The sequence below is a fragment of the Epinephelus fuscoguttatus genome, linkage group LG21 (assembly GCF_011397635.1).
Source record: "Epinephelus fuscoguttatus linkage group LG21, E.fuscoguttatus.final_Chr_v1".
Classification (NCBI taxonomy): Eukaryota; Metazoa; Chordata; class Actinopteri; order Perciformes; family Serranidae; genus Epinephelus; species Epinephelus fuscoguttatus.
In genome coordinates this window covers 18,747,029-18,766,046 of record NC_064772.1, presented here as the reverse complement: position 1 = coordinate 18,766,046, position 19,018 = coordinate 18,747,029, and the positions used below count along the sequence as shown (strand labels likewise).

At 41.9% G+C, this 19,018-nt stretch overlaps 1 protein-coding gene across 5 annotated transcripts in view; it reads right to left on the bottom strand.

The window, feature by feature from the left end:
* Positions 1 to 19,018, bottom strand: part of si:ch211-285f17.1 (sickle tail protein homolog) — a 113,903-nt gene that overhangs the window by 52,322 nt on the left and 42,563 nt on the right. For 3 of the 5 annotated variants that reach the window (XM_049564588.1, XM_049564589.1, XM_049564591.1), the window contains exon 2: positions 2,157 to 2,443. In XM_049564588.1, the coding sequence (XP_049420545.1) occupies positions 2,157 to 2,443 (287 nt within the window). Of the gene's footprint in view, positions 1 to 2,156; positions 2,444 to 4,219; positions 4,351 to 19,018 lie in introns of those variants that run through there. The other 2 variants (XM_049564590.1, XM_049564594.1) reach the window with 2 other exon arrangements.

Below are 19,018 nucleotides of genomic sequence, written 5' to 3'. Positions count from 1 at the left end.
TTCTCTGTACTGACTCCCCTGCGTCGCCCTCCCCCAGCAACTTCCTTGACTTCAAAAAGCATGAGGAGACTTTATAATCAATGAAAGACATGTACTCTTTAAACATCATTCTGCACTCTAGAATACACAAAGCAGCCTGAAACTATAAGCAAGTCCAATTACGCTGATCAAAACAGGTTTTAGGGTGTGCAGACAATCCAAATAATGTGTGGTTCGCATGTTTTCCTCTCAAAAACACCATATTACTGTTTCACAGCAGCTGTGGGAGGGAAACGTGACAGGCAGATTTATAGGATAGACTTCGCATTTAACCTGCGGCAAAAAGAGTGGAGGAAATAGTTTTGCAGTAGCACTGTTTCCTCAGTCTGCAGAGGAAAATAACAAAACCTCCAATGTGACCATATAAGAGAGGGCAAAGGCACTGAGAAGTTCACGTGTGATTCTGTCAGTACATAAACCGCATTATTTATCTTGTAATTTGTACTCTCTTCCCACTCTACCAGTAGTTTCACATTTTTTGGGAAAATACGAGCATTGGCTTGACAGTGAGATTGATACCTCGCTCGTGAGTGATTGGTAAATATGTATGAAGTGGTTAGCTGAGCACAAAGACTGGAAACAGGGGGAAACAGATAGCTTGGCTTTGTCCATTAAGATAACAAAATCAAAGTACCAGTAAATGGAAAATCTGACTAAGTCATGTCATATCTAACCCAGATAAAAACTGAAGAGTATCAACGACAATTTACCCATCAAACTTGAGTAGCATATTTACCATAATGTCAAACTAATCAGTTCAGACATGTGGCTTATTTGAATTGCCAGATGTTGTATAAGATTAAACTAAAAATATTAAATAATAGTAAATATAGCTGTTTCATGAGGTCTTAAATTGATATTAGAATTGTATTAATAGACATTTTTTGCCACTCTGAGGCAGAGAAATAAACTAAGAAACCTCTGACATCACTTTATGGGGTTTACATGGAAAATGTTTTAGCTGCCTATTCATACAACCGGTGGACATGGAGCAACATTAGCATTTATCTGGAGCGTATTTCTGGTGTGTACAGTGTTCACAAGCCAGCTGCTAACTTTGCAATGTTTTCATTTTAAAACAATATATTAAAATAAAACAATTTCCAGTCACGCAAGTGTTTCAGCACCATTTCAGAAACAATCTCCGTCCACACTGACATGCCTGAAAAAAACTCTGAAAACATGACCTATCACATGATGATTCACATACACTGGCCACAGCCGTGCCAGTGCAAACAGGAGGCAGATTGTCTGCTTTGCTTAGTTACAGAAAATACTACAGAGATGGCAAAAAGTAAGACCAGAGATTTCTTTGCTTGGATCAACGATAGGGTGGAACTGTTACTGAAAATGACAAATGTATAAGGCAATCAAGGCAGCGGAAAACAGATCAAGAGGCATTGCAAAGCAAATATGGTGATATATTAGAGGAGTAAAGGGAGCATTATCCATCACCGGAGGAAGCCATGGCAATGTGAAAAGGTTACCCACACAAGAAGGATGAAATCACAAAGTATGAAGGCCTAGCTACAACATGGGTATTTACGTCATCGTTTTCAAAAGTATAAGTTTCCGCCCATCCAGACTAAAACGCAACCCTGGAGTTTCTTGAACTAAAACAGGTTGAGCAGCAATTTAAAAGGTCACCATTTCTGGGGTTCCAGAAGACCAGAGTATGCGCTTATGTGTTTTCAGACAAAAACAGAGTGGATGTAGCTTTCGTTTCTCAAATGTTTGGTGCTGGGCAGTGACGTACAGCTTTTTAAAAAAAAAAAAGGTTTATGAGACCTTTTAAACTTAAAGAAGTTGCCCCCTGCTGGAAACAAGGTGAATGGCAGACCAGAAAATAAAAACAAAGCGCTGAAGGATGCCAAAGTTCTCCTTGGAGCTTAGGCAAAAAGCAGAGTTAGCTAATGGGTTTGTCAGAGCAACACCTTTCACGTTACACTTTGTCATTTGATTCATTTTTAATATACTGAATTGTGCAGCTTAATAATGACTTTACTGTGCACTCTTCAGTGAAAGAAACCAGTCAACATATTTATAATTCAAATCATCTTAACAATGTGCGCCAAGACAATAACACTGCACACCCGGGCCTCTCTCAACCCACTGACCTGCTCACGCAGCCTTTCCTGGTGACCCATGATCGCTGAGGCGTGATGGGGGTATTTCTGCTTCAGATGCTCCAGGAAGGCCTCCCTCTTCTTGTCCATGTCTGATGGCTGCATAGCCAGGATCTCCCGGGAGCTGCGGGCTCCCCCTAACGTGTGTCTTCGAGGGACAGTGCGGCTGCCTTTGGCGTCCCCTCTTGAAGGGGCCGTCCCATTTGGGGAGGCCTGTCTGCGGGTTACGTGCTGGGCGTCCTCTGGGGAGGTTACCTTCAGGTTGCTTTTGGTTTGCTCTGAGGGGACACAGAGGACACAGAGACAGGGGGTCAAAACAAATGTGCTGTGCTGATGTTTTGACATGAACCGCAACTGCATATGTGTATGTTGTTCTTCTGTAAGTCATGAAGAGGGCATGTCAGTTCAAATTCAACCACCTGAGACCTATATGGAACTAATTACGACTGCAAACTCTTTTCTTGTACTATAACATGTTCCATGTGAGAGAGTGAAGAAAGAGAAAAGTGACTTCATACGCAAAAGGTTGTTAATATTCTCTCCAGACACTACGCTGAAATAAACATTGTCGGCCCAGTTCATTATATATTCATGCTGTTTTACATTTCAGCAATAAATCCACAATTTTATGTGACAGACAGAATATTGGTGATGAAAACGCAGAATTTAAACAGCTGTTCAGGCTTCTTTCCTTAATAAAAAAGCCAAGGAAATCCATTAATGTTAGGAGACAGAAATGGAGAAACTCGGAAATGATTTCCAGAGCATCTGTTTATTCAGCCAGAGCCTTGCAAAATTTTGAGATTGAGCAGAAACTGCTAGATGCAATAAGCTTAACTGAATGGTGACATTTTAACTCAGAAATATTGAGTGGAAATGTCTTTATTTATTTTTGATGACTATGTGACACAGCTGTTCTCCACTCAACGCAATGGATGTCTCGTTTACATCTACAGAAACATGATATGAAGCATGTTTCTGACTAAACGCCCAATTTTAAAGAAAGCCTCAGCATTACTTATGCTGCAATCGGCAATTGTTTCCCTTCTATCACATGTGAGAGTACTTTCTAAAACAAAAAAAGTGGTGTTGAAGAGGAATATTTGATTTTAGGGCAGAATGGAGATAAAATAAATACAACCTCCTTAGGCACATAAACATCTTTGCACTGTTATCTTGTTTTAAATCAATCAGAGCCTCGGGAATACAGAAATAATCCATCACTTTGAAAGCTATCCCATGAGATTCTGCAAGAGAAGAGACGAGAAGAGGGGAATAAAGGAGAGAACATGGATGGCAGCAAAGGAAGAGAGCTTCTGGAGTGTGAAAACAGAGGGGAAAGAAGCAATAAAGCGAGCTGATCTGCTGCCTTGTTTTCTAGACTGGCAGGTGGAGCTATAATGTGTACCTTTCAGAGGGTAATGGCGGAAAATAAAGGACCTCTTACGGAGTTCAGCTCTTCAACAGCTGAAGATGGATATTTCAAGTGACTATTTTGTGGGTGGTTTAATATGGCTTTTCTTTTCGTCCTTGAAAGCTTGAAAGCATGCTGTGAGCCATGGATGAAAAAGGAATTTCTTGTTTGCTTCTCAAAGACATGTTAGGACTGAGACGGGGGTAGATTTAACTAGCGCAACAACTTGGGAAAAACTCGTGCTTAGTAGCTGCAATCATTCAACTTCTTTTTGTTGTCCTGTGCCATGATATTTCCTTCCACTAAGTTCCTCCTTTCAGTCTTCCAGTCTACTATTTTTTCATTTTCATCCACAGATCTTTGGAAGAAAACACAAAGCTGCCTCAATCAGCAGGCCTAATTTTTGAGAAATACTGAGTGGTGGTGCGTCACAATCAAGCCCTCGTCACCAGCACCATCAGTCCAAACCCCCACCCTGCTCAAGTTCAGAGACGCAGTAGTCTCATGTACTTCCAATCCTATTTTTAACTCCCAAACAGTTTCCCCACTGCTAACCAAATTACACTCAGCAGACAGAACAGATTCAAACCTCCAAAAGATCGGTAGTCATTCGCGGGTGGCATGTCAGAAAGCTCATTACCTTCCCCAAGTGAGCAATCTTTGTCTTCATCTGCTATTTCCTCTTCCATTGCACTTTGGGATCAACACACACACAGTGACGCTGGAAAGAGCGAAGCCCGGAGAATCAGCTAACTGCTTGCTTAGAGATTCCAGACGTAGCTCACGTGGAAAAGGGGGCTTGAGATAGGCCCTGCCCCGCAGCCCCAGGATAGACTGGTGGGGGATTTAGAAAGTCAACCGCATTCCAGGACACAGAGCAACTAGCCCCTCGCCCTCAGGCTAAAAGCTCTTCTGCTACCATGGAGTGGTCATAGCTTGAATGTAAATGTGTTTGAGACAGACAGACAGAGAGACTATAGACCATTTCAAAGGAAGAAACTGACAAGAAACACATTCTCTCCTCTTAAAAGTGGACCCTGAGACTAACAGGTGTCATTCAAACTCTCTGACACACTCACATATAGATATATTTATATATATATACCCACCATATAAGCACAGTCTGTTCTTTATCAGGACTTTGTCTGCAAGCTGTCTCTTGTTTAACTCTCTATCCCCGCTGTGGGGCCCACCAGACACTAGCACGCATCCAAATGTGTCATAACCTACTTCTGAGCCACATCCAAACTGCTCTCAGCGCACGGCAGCCAGCTAATATGTGATCGAGTTATCTGATCAACACGACACACTAAGACAAGCTTGTGTCCTGCAGGCAGTGTTGTTTCCAATTAGGGACCTCACAGGAGACACCCCAGTCTTTGTGCTTGTTCGTACTCGGTGGTTTATTAAAAGCAACATTGTTCTGTTTGCCTGACAGTAAGCAAACATGCTCGCCGGCTTCATATATTGTGCAAACACGTCAGAACGTACACGCCGATATGTGTGTGTTTATGTAAAAGAAGACGGGGGGGGGTAGGGCTGCAAGTCAGCATGAGATCATTTCTGTGCAGCTGCTGATGTAAGTGACCTGATCTAAATGTGCAAGACGGAGGCGCAAATTGACAAACCTTAACAGGAAAACGTGAGGGGATCAATGGCCTAGTTTGTGGGCCATGTAATTGAAAGTGGTGGGGTGAGCGCATGAACAAACACAACGCAGCAGCTGACGGATGATGTCTAACATATGGAGACTGGTCTGCATCCGCCCACTTTCTGTCTGCTTTCGCCCACTCACGTGCATCAGGTCCTTAGCAACAATAGGCAGACAGTTAGCAGATCATGGGACAGGATTCATGCCATTACACTGTGGAACTGAGTTACCTTCATGCAACGCTAACACACTTTACACAGTTATCAGTAGTGTTCATTGAATTCCTTTGGGGAAGAAATGTTGTCATTTACTTTTCTGGCACACAAACTTTACCTCAAGTTGCCTCGTGTACTCCTGCATAAATTAGTGATTTCCTATGTTACCCAGAATCATATGCAACAGCCCCAGGAGAACAGGCTTGAACATGTTGCGTTCAGCACTGACTATAGGAGCAGATGGTGCGAGCAGAAGCTATAGCACAGTAAAAATGGCACTGCATCCTTGTCTGATAGATTTCTCCCTGTGTAATTGCTGCAAGCAGGAAAAGTAGAAACCAGTGACGAGAACTTACGAACTTAAGAAGTATTTCACTGCTGAACAGATGGTCTTTTCATAAAACTGGGCTGTCTATGCAGTAGAAAGACGCAAATACTTTTGAAATTGGTGCTACATGACCAGAGAAAACAGAGGAATATGTCTGTGGAATCTGCTTTCTCTTGAGAGGTAGAAAACCTACAGCTACCAGGATGCACTGCACCGATTTGGACCAATAAACACTCCCGCTTGTGGGTGACCTAATGCAAGCTGGGACATTTTTCCCACAGAAACAATATGGCAACCGGCTGCTTACAAACAATCTTGAATAACAGTTAAACAGTAAGTTCAAATATGTTTCTAGAAACATTTTAGGTTTGATCAAAAAAAAAAAAAAAAAAAAATCAGCCTCTGTTACACAGGAAACAGTATTGCGCCCACTTTCTGTTCACACATTTTCATATTACAGCCAAACAGTGCACTAAAATATGTGCTAAGGACGATAAATAGGCAATGGAGTCACAGAATCTTGGTTTAGATTTGATTAGCACTGCCTAGTTTTAGGGTTTGATTGGAGTTTGGACAGAGAGAAAGGCCGCTGTCTCTCTCAGTCTGCTTCTATACTCTTTCCATCCATGGTGGCAGGCATACAAAAATGTACACATACACATACTACCCACACAAATATGATACAAAGCTGGTTGAAATTCAGCAAAGTATTCTTTTAACTTTAGCTGAGTCTTTATGCCACAAAACTCTAAAACACTGAGAGTTCTTTGAAAAGACCTATTTTATGTATGGACTGACATACAGCAACAAAATGAGCCCAAAGCCACCAGTAACAATGATTTACTGTTGAATTTTTGTGCCCAGTCATTTGGTAAACTTATAACTATCCTTAAATATTTTACTGTGTTTCAGTGGGAGTGACATTGGACACATGGTGGACATAAAATTTGATATGTTATGAGGGTTTTGCTCTTGCTTGAACATTTACATTTAATATTTGACAATACATAATCCAAAGACAACTCAAAGAAAGTCAAATATGGTCTAAAATTCTAAAGCCCTCCAAATTCTTTAGTCTTCATCTCGGCCGTGAGAGTCAGTGTCAGTGTTTCTGGATCAAAATTCTTATGTCCTGACCATGACACATTCATCATCACAACTAACCAACAGGTCGGCCTTTGCCAACACTCAGTCATAATTAAAGCAGTTCTTCCAAACCAACAATCACGCCCTGTGGTCTGAACAACCTGCCTGGCTGCACTTTTACTGTCAGCATTCCAGGCCAAAAAAATCACCTCCTTCTTGCAGGGTGTCACAAGGGATCTGCAAGTGAATTGTTCCTCGCTCCAATAGCTTAAGAATGTCGCTCTCTCTTTCACAGCTGCCAGGGTTGAGTAAATGATGGTCCCCTCAGTTGAAAGACAACATGAAACACTTGCCCACGAGCACCCAGGTCTTATGAGGAGCGGGGTCTCCTGCTGTTTGCAGTTACTTTCTGGTTGTCACTTATTTATGGAGGAATGTATCCCTGTGTGCACTCCCACTCTCCCCTACTATTACTGTCCCATAACTATGCAGTTAGACACAAAGCCCTGTTGTGTGCAATAAAAGCAGGGCTCACATAGCGATACCCTGAAGCCATGAATGGTAACACACATAACAGCGCTGGTCCGCTGTTGAGTATCTGACAGTATTTTATTATGTAGAACTTATCGGAGTCGGGATATCAGATGATCCGTTCATGTGGAACTGAGCCTAGTGTACAAAAAGGATCTTATTTAAATATGATTAGAATAAATTAAGCTTCTAATACACTGCAATAATATCCAGTTTAACAAGTCATTTGGACCGAGACTTTAATCTTGTTGTCGCTGCCAGTGGGCTGAAACAATAATGACCCATTACAAGATTTCTAGCCATATTAGTCGGTCCATCACTTCGGTCCAGACTGAAATCTTCACAAATATTGGATTTCCATGAAATTTTGTACAGACATTCATAGTTCCTTGACAATGAAACTTTTGTGATCCCCTGACTTTTCACTGAGCACCAAAGTGAGATTGACATTTGTGGTTTTGCACGAAATGTCTTGATAACTATTGGATGGATTGTGGGTGCCATGCTATTGCTCTAATGGTCCATTGTACCATACCCCAATAGTCCAAAAAATGTCCCATTGGACCCATTTTTCTGACATCCTGTTATCTTGGACACAAACAACCATTGCTTGGAAGGCCCATTGCTCCAAAAATACACACTCTCCCTGCAGTTAGAAAGATTCATGGCCTGCAATCAGTCTGCAATCAGTTCCACTACCTTTGTTATATCACTGCTGCACTGAATGCTACATATGCCAACCAGGGAAGTTTGTTAAACATCCAACCCTGAGGTCCAACAGGCCTAGCTTCCTTCTGTAGCACCCGGTCGTTTTTTCCTACTATAGCAAAGTCATGATCCATCCTACTCTGCCTTTGATTACTTACTTACTTGATATTCTCACCATAACCTAGCTTACTCCTCTGGCTTAAAGCTAACCAACACAACCAACAAAGCCAATGAACACTAGCCAATCGGAGGCAGTGTAGGGCGGGCCATGCCTTCCCCAAAGTAAGAAAAAAAATTGGCACAAAGCAAGGTCCCATGATTTATTCTGCATAATAATTAGCCGTGTGCTTCTGTTTGAGAGAATGTGTATTTTCAGAGGAATGGGAATTGGTTTTCAGGATGATGGGCTGTTGGATAAAAGCCGTATTTCTACCAAACACTTTTGGTATAGTACCCTTAAAACCATACAGACATGTACCTAAACCCTAGATCTGTTAAGCGTCTTGACTGCAGATCATCAACAGAACGGGGTTGCAAGGCAACATTTTCAGAACCAACAGAACAGGATGGATTGTTTGGTGTCTCCATTGCAATCAATGGGATATTAAAAAGCAACAGGTTCGTGCATTGAGTCCTTGTCGAGCCACAGTGATGACTCTCTTGACCAGTCACTGGACTGCAGGGTTTCTTGCTCCACCTTTTAGTATGGGATCAGTGTGCTATGTGCCTCAACAGAGCGGTAACAAGAAAAAAGGTACAGAATGGAACGATTCTATTGGTAAAATCCCTTTCTGACAAAGGAAACACAAAAAGAACCATTCTGATGGGTAACAAACTGAGACACTTTTTCAGACTATTTGGGTTTTGGGATAATGGGCCATCAGAAACATGGGCAATCCCCGAAATGTGGAGGTGGAAATTATGAATCACTTTGCTGATTTGAGTCTTTTCATTCAGTTCAGTTTAAGGATTCATAGTCACTGACTATGAGGCTTGTTTGCAATTTTTCAAAGCTAAGCTAACCTCATGTTAGCATGCTGATGTTAGCATTCGGCTAAAAGCACTCAAGTACAGCCTCAAAGAGTCACTAGTGTGGCTGATATAATGACAATGTCCCAAAATAAAATAGATAAAGTGTTTATCATAATAATTTAAAAAATCCTGAGATAACTTAGCAAAGTGAAATATTTTAATCCCATTCAATTGTGTGAAATCTAGGTTACATTTTAAGACCCAAAACTAGAATGATGGCCAAAAACTGATAAAACCTGTGGACATATTTTCCCACTCCTCTGCATCTTGTGCCCTAAAGAACCTTTGTTTCCCCCTCAGTCATCCTTCCTGTGTCAGTCCAAGATCACCTGATTCTGAGCCCTTCACTTATCACGTTACTCTCTTCCGCCCACAGTCAACGCTGCATGCTGACCCTGCCAAACTACAGTAAAAGGCTAATGTGTGAGAGTCTGTGGAGGTGACCTGCTCAAAGCCCACAGAAAAAGAAGCTGCTTTCTACACCAACCTGTCACTGATTGCTGATCCCACAGATAAGCCCTTTTGTGCAGGTAACTGACACCAGATTTCCAGAATGACCCCGCAATGCAACTGGGCCACATTTTTCACACCTAATACATACACAAACACACACACACATTCATGCACTAACACTCACATGAAGGAAATGTGTGACTTCCCATCTGGGTATCTATTTCAGTCTTTGCATGTTCAAATCATAAAACTACTATTTCCAGGCATGTCAACACTTTCAAATTTTGCACACAATGGGAAAAACGCACCTCGTGTGAAAGTGATTCTTGACAAAGGGAAAGGGGAAATAGAAACCTTTCATAAGTAGGAGGGATTTCACTTTTAGTTTAGCCTGAGGCTTTCTGCCAAAGAAAATTATCCACATATGAAATCCACCAATCAGAGGGGCCACTGTGAATGAGGTGACCTTTACCCCCCTGTCCTTCCCTGCAACCGGCTGTGGATCAGTGCTGCTTTGTTTTGATTTGGGAGGTTGATTACATGACTTTCAGGTCAAAACTCCACGATTCCTAGAGAATGGGCTTTTATCTCTTTATGCTGTCTTACATCAGAGCTGGTCTTGACAAATCCAATATTGTTTTGAGTTTTCATAATTCAGAAATTCTGTTTCCTGTGTTTCAAATTTATTATTTTATTCTTAGACAAAAATACCCACTCCTTGACTTTTCCTCATTATTGTACCACCTCCTTCTCCTCTCTGCGTGTTTACAACAACTGTTGATTCAAAAGTCCACAATGTGCATGTGTTCTGTGAGAGCATTCAGTCTTAGCCGTGTTGTCCATGCGGGCACTGGCACTGTCACGCTGCAAACTACAGCACAGTTGACAGATACCATTGTTTCTCAACTGTCCCCTCAGCAGCAGTTCTCCGCATTAAAAAACACAACTGTCCACTCCTTCGGGAATAATAAACACCATAAAATAAAGCACCACATATGAATTATACATATGAAGCTGACAAATGAAATCTCATTAGTGGCTTAAAAAAAGTCAACTCAAATGTCAGATTCTTTTCCCGAAGTTCTGCAACTCTTTCGACTCATGAGTGCATGACCAAATTTTCTTCTTCTACTCTTATTTTTGCATCTCTTCCTCTTTTCCTTCTTCTTCCCTCTCTATCCCTTACACTTAATGAGTCATCTCCCAGCTGCCATGCTCCTGTTAATGAACACTGGTCCCCACCCTGTTAACTAAGACCACCGCAACATCTGTCTCAGCTCCGACGTGTAGACACCCACAGCTTTGTGGTACGTACACTGATTGCAACGCACCTCTCAATTAAGATACGTGTGTGTCTGTGTGGATATATACAGTGAGGATGTGTATGTGTGCAGTCGCATACAGGGGCCTGTCCAGACTTTCTGCTCTGGTGAAGCCTTATAAACAGACAGCGTTGCCAACCTGACAGCCGGCCTGCCAAAAGATATGAGTTACAGACATGCGGTCTGGTGTGTGTGTGTGTGTGTGAGTGTGGGTGTCAGCACTGGGAATAGTAGCAGTGGTGGTGGGGTGAGCGGATGTGATATCAAAAGAGCAAGCACAGAATCCGACAGCTTCACATTGCAAAATAAAGGTTAAATACATATGTATTGCACAGGAAACTCGCAGCATATTCAAGTAAGGCTCTGTACTGTAGCTGGACTCAGTGAAGCATGGCGAATTGATTTTACTGCTGCTTTACCTCCAAGTGGGATTGCTTATCCTGAGTGGGTGAGACTTGTAGATCTTTAACTCAAGTGAAGAGTTAACACCCTTCCTCCTGAATGGACTACAACTTCGATAAAGTTTGACTCAGTGTTTGCAATCCCGAGTAAAATCACTATTCACGCGTCTGTCGATCAATCATGTTGCTTTCTGTTCTCTCTGTCTCCCTCATCCCTCCTCTCCACTTCTTCTTTCTCCTGCTGTTGTACAAAACAAGCTAAGGGGAGTGGAGAAGGAAGCCGCTGGCAGAGCAGGCCTGTTGATTGGGATACTTTCTTCTAAGACAGCCAGAGGACATCTCAAACAAACAGCTTTGTTTATTGGCCAGCTCCACTCATCAGCACAATCCCCCTGTCTGTCTGCTACCCCTCTCTGACACACATCAGCACCAGATCAATCTGAATCAACAATCCAGCTTTGCCTTCTCGATACTAAACATGTTGTTGCTACTTTTGAGATGCAGTGTACTTTCGTCACACCAGGGGGTGCTGTTGAAGATGCACCGGGCATGATGTGCAATGATCAGTGGGAAATTTTGTGTGTGTGTGTGTGTGTGAGCAAGTGAAAGAGAAGAAGTGTGTTTGTGTGCCTCCTCAATCTTGCACAAGGAAAAAAGCTCTAGAATATTTCCCTTGTCATTTATTAACTAAGACACTAAGTGCTGCTTAATGAACTGGTGTGTTTGTTAGTGTGTCTCTGTTTGCAATTGTGTGTGTTCAAGCACGTAAGCGCACATGTGTTTGCCCGCAAACCCCAGCAGTGTGTACACTTCATTAACTCATGGCCAGAGTAGGTGTAAGTCAACCTAGCCACCGGCTCAGATGTCTGTGGGTCTCCCTTGACAACCGTCTCTGGGTCAACAGTGAGGTTGGTGGCGTCCTGAGGGGGAGGGATGGAGAGATGCTGAGAACAGCTGCAGCTGGGAGGAGGACATCCACCCAGGAGCCAGAGAGGAGGAACGCTACCTCTTCTACCCTGACTAAGAGAAACTTGTCTTTTTTTTGGGAATCTGATTCTGTCCTGGGTGACCGCTGCAACCTCCTGAGAACCAGAATCTCTGGAGGAGATCCACCCTGAACTCTCCCTGGACAAAAGATAAGAGCACGCTGGGCTAGAAAATACTTCATTACAGTTAATTAATCACACCAAATCTCCAGTGTGAGTAGCTCATCTGTTTCAAAGCCCACAAAGCGTGACTAGGGCTGGGTGTCATTTGAATTTTTGATACCAGTGCAAATTTGATATCTAAGTTTCAAAACGATACTTTTTACCAGACCAGTGAGTTGTTACATTAAATCTACTCTAACCTCAGTGGTAAAAGAGATAGAAAAAAAATCATAAATATCCAAACTGCCACTTAATAATACAAAGTATTATTAAGTTGAATAAAGTCCTCAAATAATAACTGGACATTATAACCTTCTTGCAGGGCTGTTGTGTGCATACAGACTTCAGTAGTTACGGCTAGCATGGATGGATTACTGATCGGGCTTACCGGTCCCAGGCCTAGGGGCCCAAAGTGTCAGGGCCCCCACAGCCTTCACCTGCACAATGTCATTCAAATGAACAACCCGGAAGAGACCAGAAAAGACCACAAGAGATGCAAAGGAACTACAAAGAGACACAAAATGACCAAAAATGACACAACTATACCTTAAATGGACACAAAATGACCTTAAAGAGACCCTAAAAAAAGGGCGAAGAGATGCAAAGGAACTAGAAATAGATACAAAATAACTACGAGGAGACAAAATGACTGAAAAAAGAAACAAATATGCCTTAAAGAGACCACAAAGAGATGCAAAGGAACTATAAAGAGATACAAAATGACCAAAAAGTGAACAAAAAAGACACAACTATATCTTAAAAGGACACAAAATGACCTAAAAGAGACTGAAAAAAGTGACAAAGAGACACACTGGATGTACAAAGAGACACAAAACAACTGAGAAGAGACAAAATGACAAAAAAAAGACACAAATATACTTTAAAGAGACCACAAAGAGATGCAAAGGAACTATAAAGACCCATGAAACAACAACAAAAAGACACAAACATACCTTAAAGAGACACTAAATGAGCACAAAGAGATGCACAGGAACTACAAAGAGACGCAAAAATAACTATGATGAGACAAAACGACCAAAAAAAGACACAAACATACCTTAGTGAGACACAAAATGACCACAAAGAGATGCAAAGGAACTACAAAGAGACACAAAATGACCACAAAAAGCCACAAAGGGACCAAAGAAAGACACAACTGTATCATAAATGGACAAAAAAATGACCTAAAAGAGACAGAAGAAAACGACAAAGAGATGCACAGGAAGTACAAAGAGACACAAAATGACCACAAAGAGATGCAAAGGAACAACAAAGAGACACAAACAACTATAAAGAGTCATAAAATGACCAAAAATGACACAACTATACCTTAAATGGACATAACATGACCTTATAGAAACCCTACTACAAAGACATACAAAATAACTGACTGAAAAAGACACAAATATGCCTTAAAGAGACCACAAAGAGATGCAAAGAAACTAAAAAGATACAACTATATCTTATATGGACACAAAATGACTTAAAAGAGAGAAAAAATGACAAAGAAATGCAAAGGAACAACAAAGAGACATGAAACAACCAAAAGAGGACACAAAATTACCGCAAAGAGAAACAAAACCACAAAAAGATGCATAACAACTCCAAAGAGATGCAAAACAAAGAAAAGGGAAAAAAGAAAGAGGGAAAACCACCACACAATCTGCATGTCTTGCTCTTATGTAGGAGAGGTGGTGGGACCTTTTTCATATCTGTGCCTAGTAACCCATTGTCTCGCCCATAAAGGCTAGGTGGGCCTAATAAAACTAGCAACATGACTTTTTTTCCTCTTTATTTTAGAGATGGCCGATCCTTAAGCCTGTACCTGCATGGGACTCTGTCAAAATCCTACATTGCCAGTTTTCTCCTGACATGAGGAGCCATCATCTCTCTGCTGAACTCTGGCCATGTGATGATAATTTCACAGTGGTCAGATTCGCCGATTCAGACTTTTACTGCAGTCTGTCCAGCAGTCTGCAGAATGTTGCCTGGGTGTTGCAACAGGAACCGCATGAAGTGAGAAAAAGTCCAATCCTCAGGTCTCTCTCAAACTGCGTGCCTGTTGATAAGATATCTCTTTTGGCAAGTTTTCTCTGTCAACAAATTCAAGCACATTCAGCAGAAATGCACTTGTGGAATCAACATACATACAAAAACACATAAGCACATATGCATCCAGTAAATAAAACACCAAAGGAAGCACCTGCTGTCTTTATCTTGTGATAATTAGATGGAGTAGGACTCATTTTAAGACAATATGAAGACGCACTGGAGATATCGCAGCAAAGTCCAAAGCAAATTAAAGCAACTTTAGTTCCCTTTGCTGCAGCGAGTTAACTGTGCGTTCAGCCTGCACATGGCTTCCATTTAAATATGCCTTTCAATATGCCTGCTCTCTCACAAGTTTATTAAAAAGTGATTGCGCTGCAATTGACTCTCTTCATAGTGATAAGCAGCTTAGGTCCCGCACTTTGCCAGCCAGTCAATCATGTGTTCCTCCTCTTCCCCCCTGCACTGTGTATCTCTTCCTCTCTCTTTTTCTCTGCATGCCAGAACAGCGTAACCAACGTAAACATATAAGCTTATTACTAATCATCAGCTCAGGAATGAAATGTGTTAATAAATCAGATAATACCAATCAGCATTTGTCATACTGTAAATGAACTGCATGATGTTAGGCTTGACGATAAATTGTGTGTTATTTCAAAATGTACCACTCAAACACCTAAAAACAGACTACGTTATATTCTCCAAGAGTCTACAACAGTGTGTGTCAGAGAGCTGATGAAACTGAGTGGCTCCATAAGGTCTTGCTCTGGCGAGGTGAGTGCTGCTGGAGCTGATAAGTAATGCAGGTGGTGGAGGGTTGTGAAATAGGCCCTGCTGAGGGGGAGTCACTGAGAATCCTGGGAACACTAGTGCCTCTGTCCCAGTCTTTATCTGTGAAACCTGCTGTGTGCTGTCCGTGTGTCTGCGGCTGTGTGTCCGCCGTATGGATGTGTGCGTGTGTGTGTGGGTCAGTGGGTGGACTGCATCCAAGCTTAAGGCTCTGTGGAGCAGAAGGGGCTGGGAGGTTTTTGAATGTGGACCATTGGCCAGGCCTTTTCAGAGGGAGGGAGAAAATGCATGCATAAACTCTAACGGTGTAGGCTAAGCGCATTATTTCCCTTCAATGCTCATGTAAAAATGGGAACGCTATAGATCTGGTGTGCATATATAGTGTGCATGTTTTTCCAAGAACTGTAAAAGCAGATTTCTAAGTGGAATCACAAGAATGCAGGTGATCAACTTGAGGTGAAGTAAAAGAGAAAACAACACACTCTTTATTATAGTGCGGCTGCAGCAACGGAAATGGTGCAGCTTTCCCGTGGGAGAGAGGGAGAAAAAGTGAACGCCTGCAAAGTTTAGTTTCACCACAGTGGGGCCATAATGCACAGCCAGGCAGGGATCAGGTCATGGGGTGTATGGATGGCAGAGGAGTTTCAGTGTGTGGGCATAACACAAACTGCAGAGCAGTGCCAATGATTGATTTTACTTTGTGTATATACGATAGTTACCTGGCAACATATTGTCTTCTCGTGTTATTGGCCTCTGTGCTGTAATCAACTCCTCCTCCTCGCTGCACAGCAGGCTAATTTAACGGCCTTAACTATAAAAATTTAAGAGGGGATGCAACAGGAGAGGCAGGGTGTTTGGAGCTCTTATTACAGAGACATTTAAAGTCACAACATTAAAGCTGCTCTAATCAATCTTTTTATATTAAAGGGACAGTTAACCCCAAAATCAAAACTACATGTTTTCCCTATAATCTGTAGTGCTAGTTAACAATCTAGATTGCTTTAATGTGAGTTGCAGAGAAATGTCTGTCTTCTCACGAATATAATGCAACTAGATGGCACTCAGCTTGTGGTGCTCAAAGCTATAATGGCCAAAATAATACATATGAAAAACTAAACAGCAATGTGTCTTTCCAGAAATCATAATGTGGTTACTCAAGATAATCCACAGACCTTGTTGTGTGCAGTTTCATGTAGGAACTATTTCCTTTCTGCCAAACTACACCTGTTGAACAGTATTACTGCACAAAAGGAAGCATGCATCTACTGCTAGCTCACCTAGCACCACTGAGGAGGACATCATTAATGTTTACATCTCATTGCATGAGCCTGCTAACCATGCAGATGCACGCTATCTTCTTTGTGGTGATACAGTTACATGAGACGGCTTTCAAAAAAGTCTGTGGATTATCTTGAGTAACCGTGTCATTATTTCTGGAGAGAGACATTGCTGTTGAGTTTTTCAAATGTATTTTTCCACCCTTTAATCACCACAAGCTGAGTGCCATCTACCTCCATTATATTCAAGAGAAGGCAGACATCTCTACCGCCGATATCTCCAACACCCGGAAACTCACACCAAAATAATTGACACTGATAAACAGCTCTACAAGTAAGAGGAAAAATATTTGTTTTTGGGGTGAACTGTCCCTTTATCAATGGATCAAATGAGTACATGTAATGTGAAAGGAGTAACTAGTAGTCACAAACCCACAAATAATTGTCATTAGACTCAGCAGTTTCCCTTAGTTTGAGAGACTGTTTTAGAGTCTTTCAGCTTATTGTTTTGGTAACGTGACCCACAACTTTACTGTTTTGGGCTCATTTGTGTCGTATCCAGATGCAACTGACAACTGTTCCTCCCAGCTTCAGACAAATGTAATGTCCAGCTGGTGAACTTATCTTAACTTAGCATTTAGCAGCTAATGAGCAAATATTTGCATCAGGAGTCAGTGGAGCCCAAAACAGAGCTAAAAGGGGAGTGAAAATTGGACTTACATTGTAATTTCTTTAAACGAACGTTAATGTTGCCCTGTGTCTGCTGGATGACAATAAGGAATATGAGAAGATATGTATGAAACAGAAAGCAATAAATAAATGTTTAGAAATGTACAGATTACCAAAAAAAAGTATTTGAAAATGGTGGCTGTTCAAGCTATCTTGCAAATGAAAAGTCCCAGGTCAAACACCCACAATAGACAGTGTGTCCATCAACAGCTATGTGTCTACCTCAACCCTTGTTTTCTGCGGGGGCTACACAGAAAAGTTTGCTTAGCACTGAGGCCTTTTAACAGTTAAGTATGAATGTAGCACTGTTGTTAGTTGTGCAAAGTGCACTGTTACAGTCATTAAAGACAACAGTTAAAGCAAATTTAAAATGCCCCAGTGTCATGACCCTCTCTGGCTTGAAATTGATGCTTAGCACTGCATGGTCCATAACAATCATGGTAAACTAGAAACTGGTCTATTTATGTGGACAGGCATAAAGCAGTTCCTTCAAGTGCTATTAAGTTAGTTAAATAATAATTCCCTTAGGGCTATATTTATATGGCTCCCTCCTCTTTGGGAGAGCCAGTTCTGCTTACCCTTTGCTCTGTGGCAGAGGCGGGAACAGGTCTGAAATATATTTGTTTTAACACAAGTCTAAAAATTACCTCCGGGAAAAAGGGCACAAGACACAAAGGCTCCATGATTCGAGAGGGGGAAAAGACATTTTCAGAGATCCTACCATTTCAGCCTGAGGAGCTGGCCAGACTGTACCGGGCCCGAGTTCTCTGATTGGTTATTAATGACATCATCCCCAGGGCCAGTCCCCCCTCCTCCCAGCCCCACGATGTCATCAGTGCTGAAGCATCTCAGTGATGTAATGCAGGGAGGTACTCAAGTAGCACCCCTTCTTTCTTCCCCTGCCTTCCTCTCTCCTCTCCTCCTGCCTCTTCTTTCCCTTTCCTCTCTCCATCTCCATCTTTTCATTATGCCCTTTCCGCTCATCAGCTACATCCAGATAAAAAATCCTTTCCCACCTGTTTATTAGCGCTCAAATATAAGGCACAGAGATTTACAGTTAAGCCCAGAGCTATTAAGAGCGCTTAAATGGCTTCTGAAAAGACGAGGAAAAATGACACAAGGAGAGCATTTACATTTCCTAATCCTGTCTGTGTCCTGCAGCTGTAATTAAAATATGGATCAGAGATCATGCCCGTATTTTTCCCACGAGGTGTGACTATACACATGAAAATCCAGGATGGCATGATGTCATAAAGCTGCACAAGCACTGTTCTGTACACTGATATTAATGCAACTACGAGACAGAACTCACATAAAGTGGCGCATACAGTCCAACATGTGAGTGTTATGTCAGTTTGTTCCCATTTGATTTATTCAGACCATTTCATCTTTTTGGCTAGGCCTTCACATCTGTTTTTTAATCACAATTTGTGAGTGAGTGTGTGTGTGTGTGTGTCCTGGGCAAACATCCAGAGCTCAAGCGGATTAGCGAGGGGACTCTACCCTGATCAAAGCAGCACAGAATCCAGCTTACTGGGACATACTGTGTAACACATAACCCCCGTGGAAATGATACTGTAGATGCTGCAAACCAGTGCTGTATATTTCCAACTGCAATGCAGCATAGACCCATTAAAAGGGTAAGAGTTCAACATTTGTATTATGTCCCTCCAATTAACTAGGCAAATTCTGGTCAGAGGAAAAATTCTCCCCCAAAGCT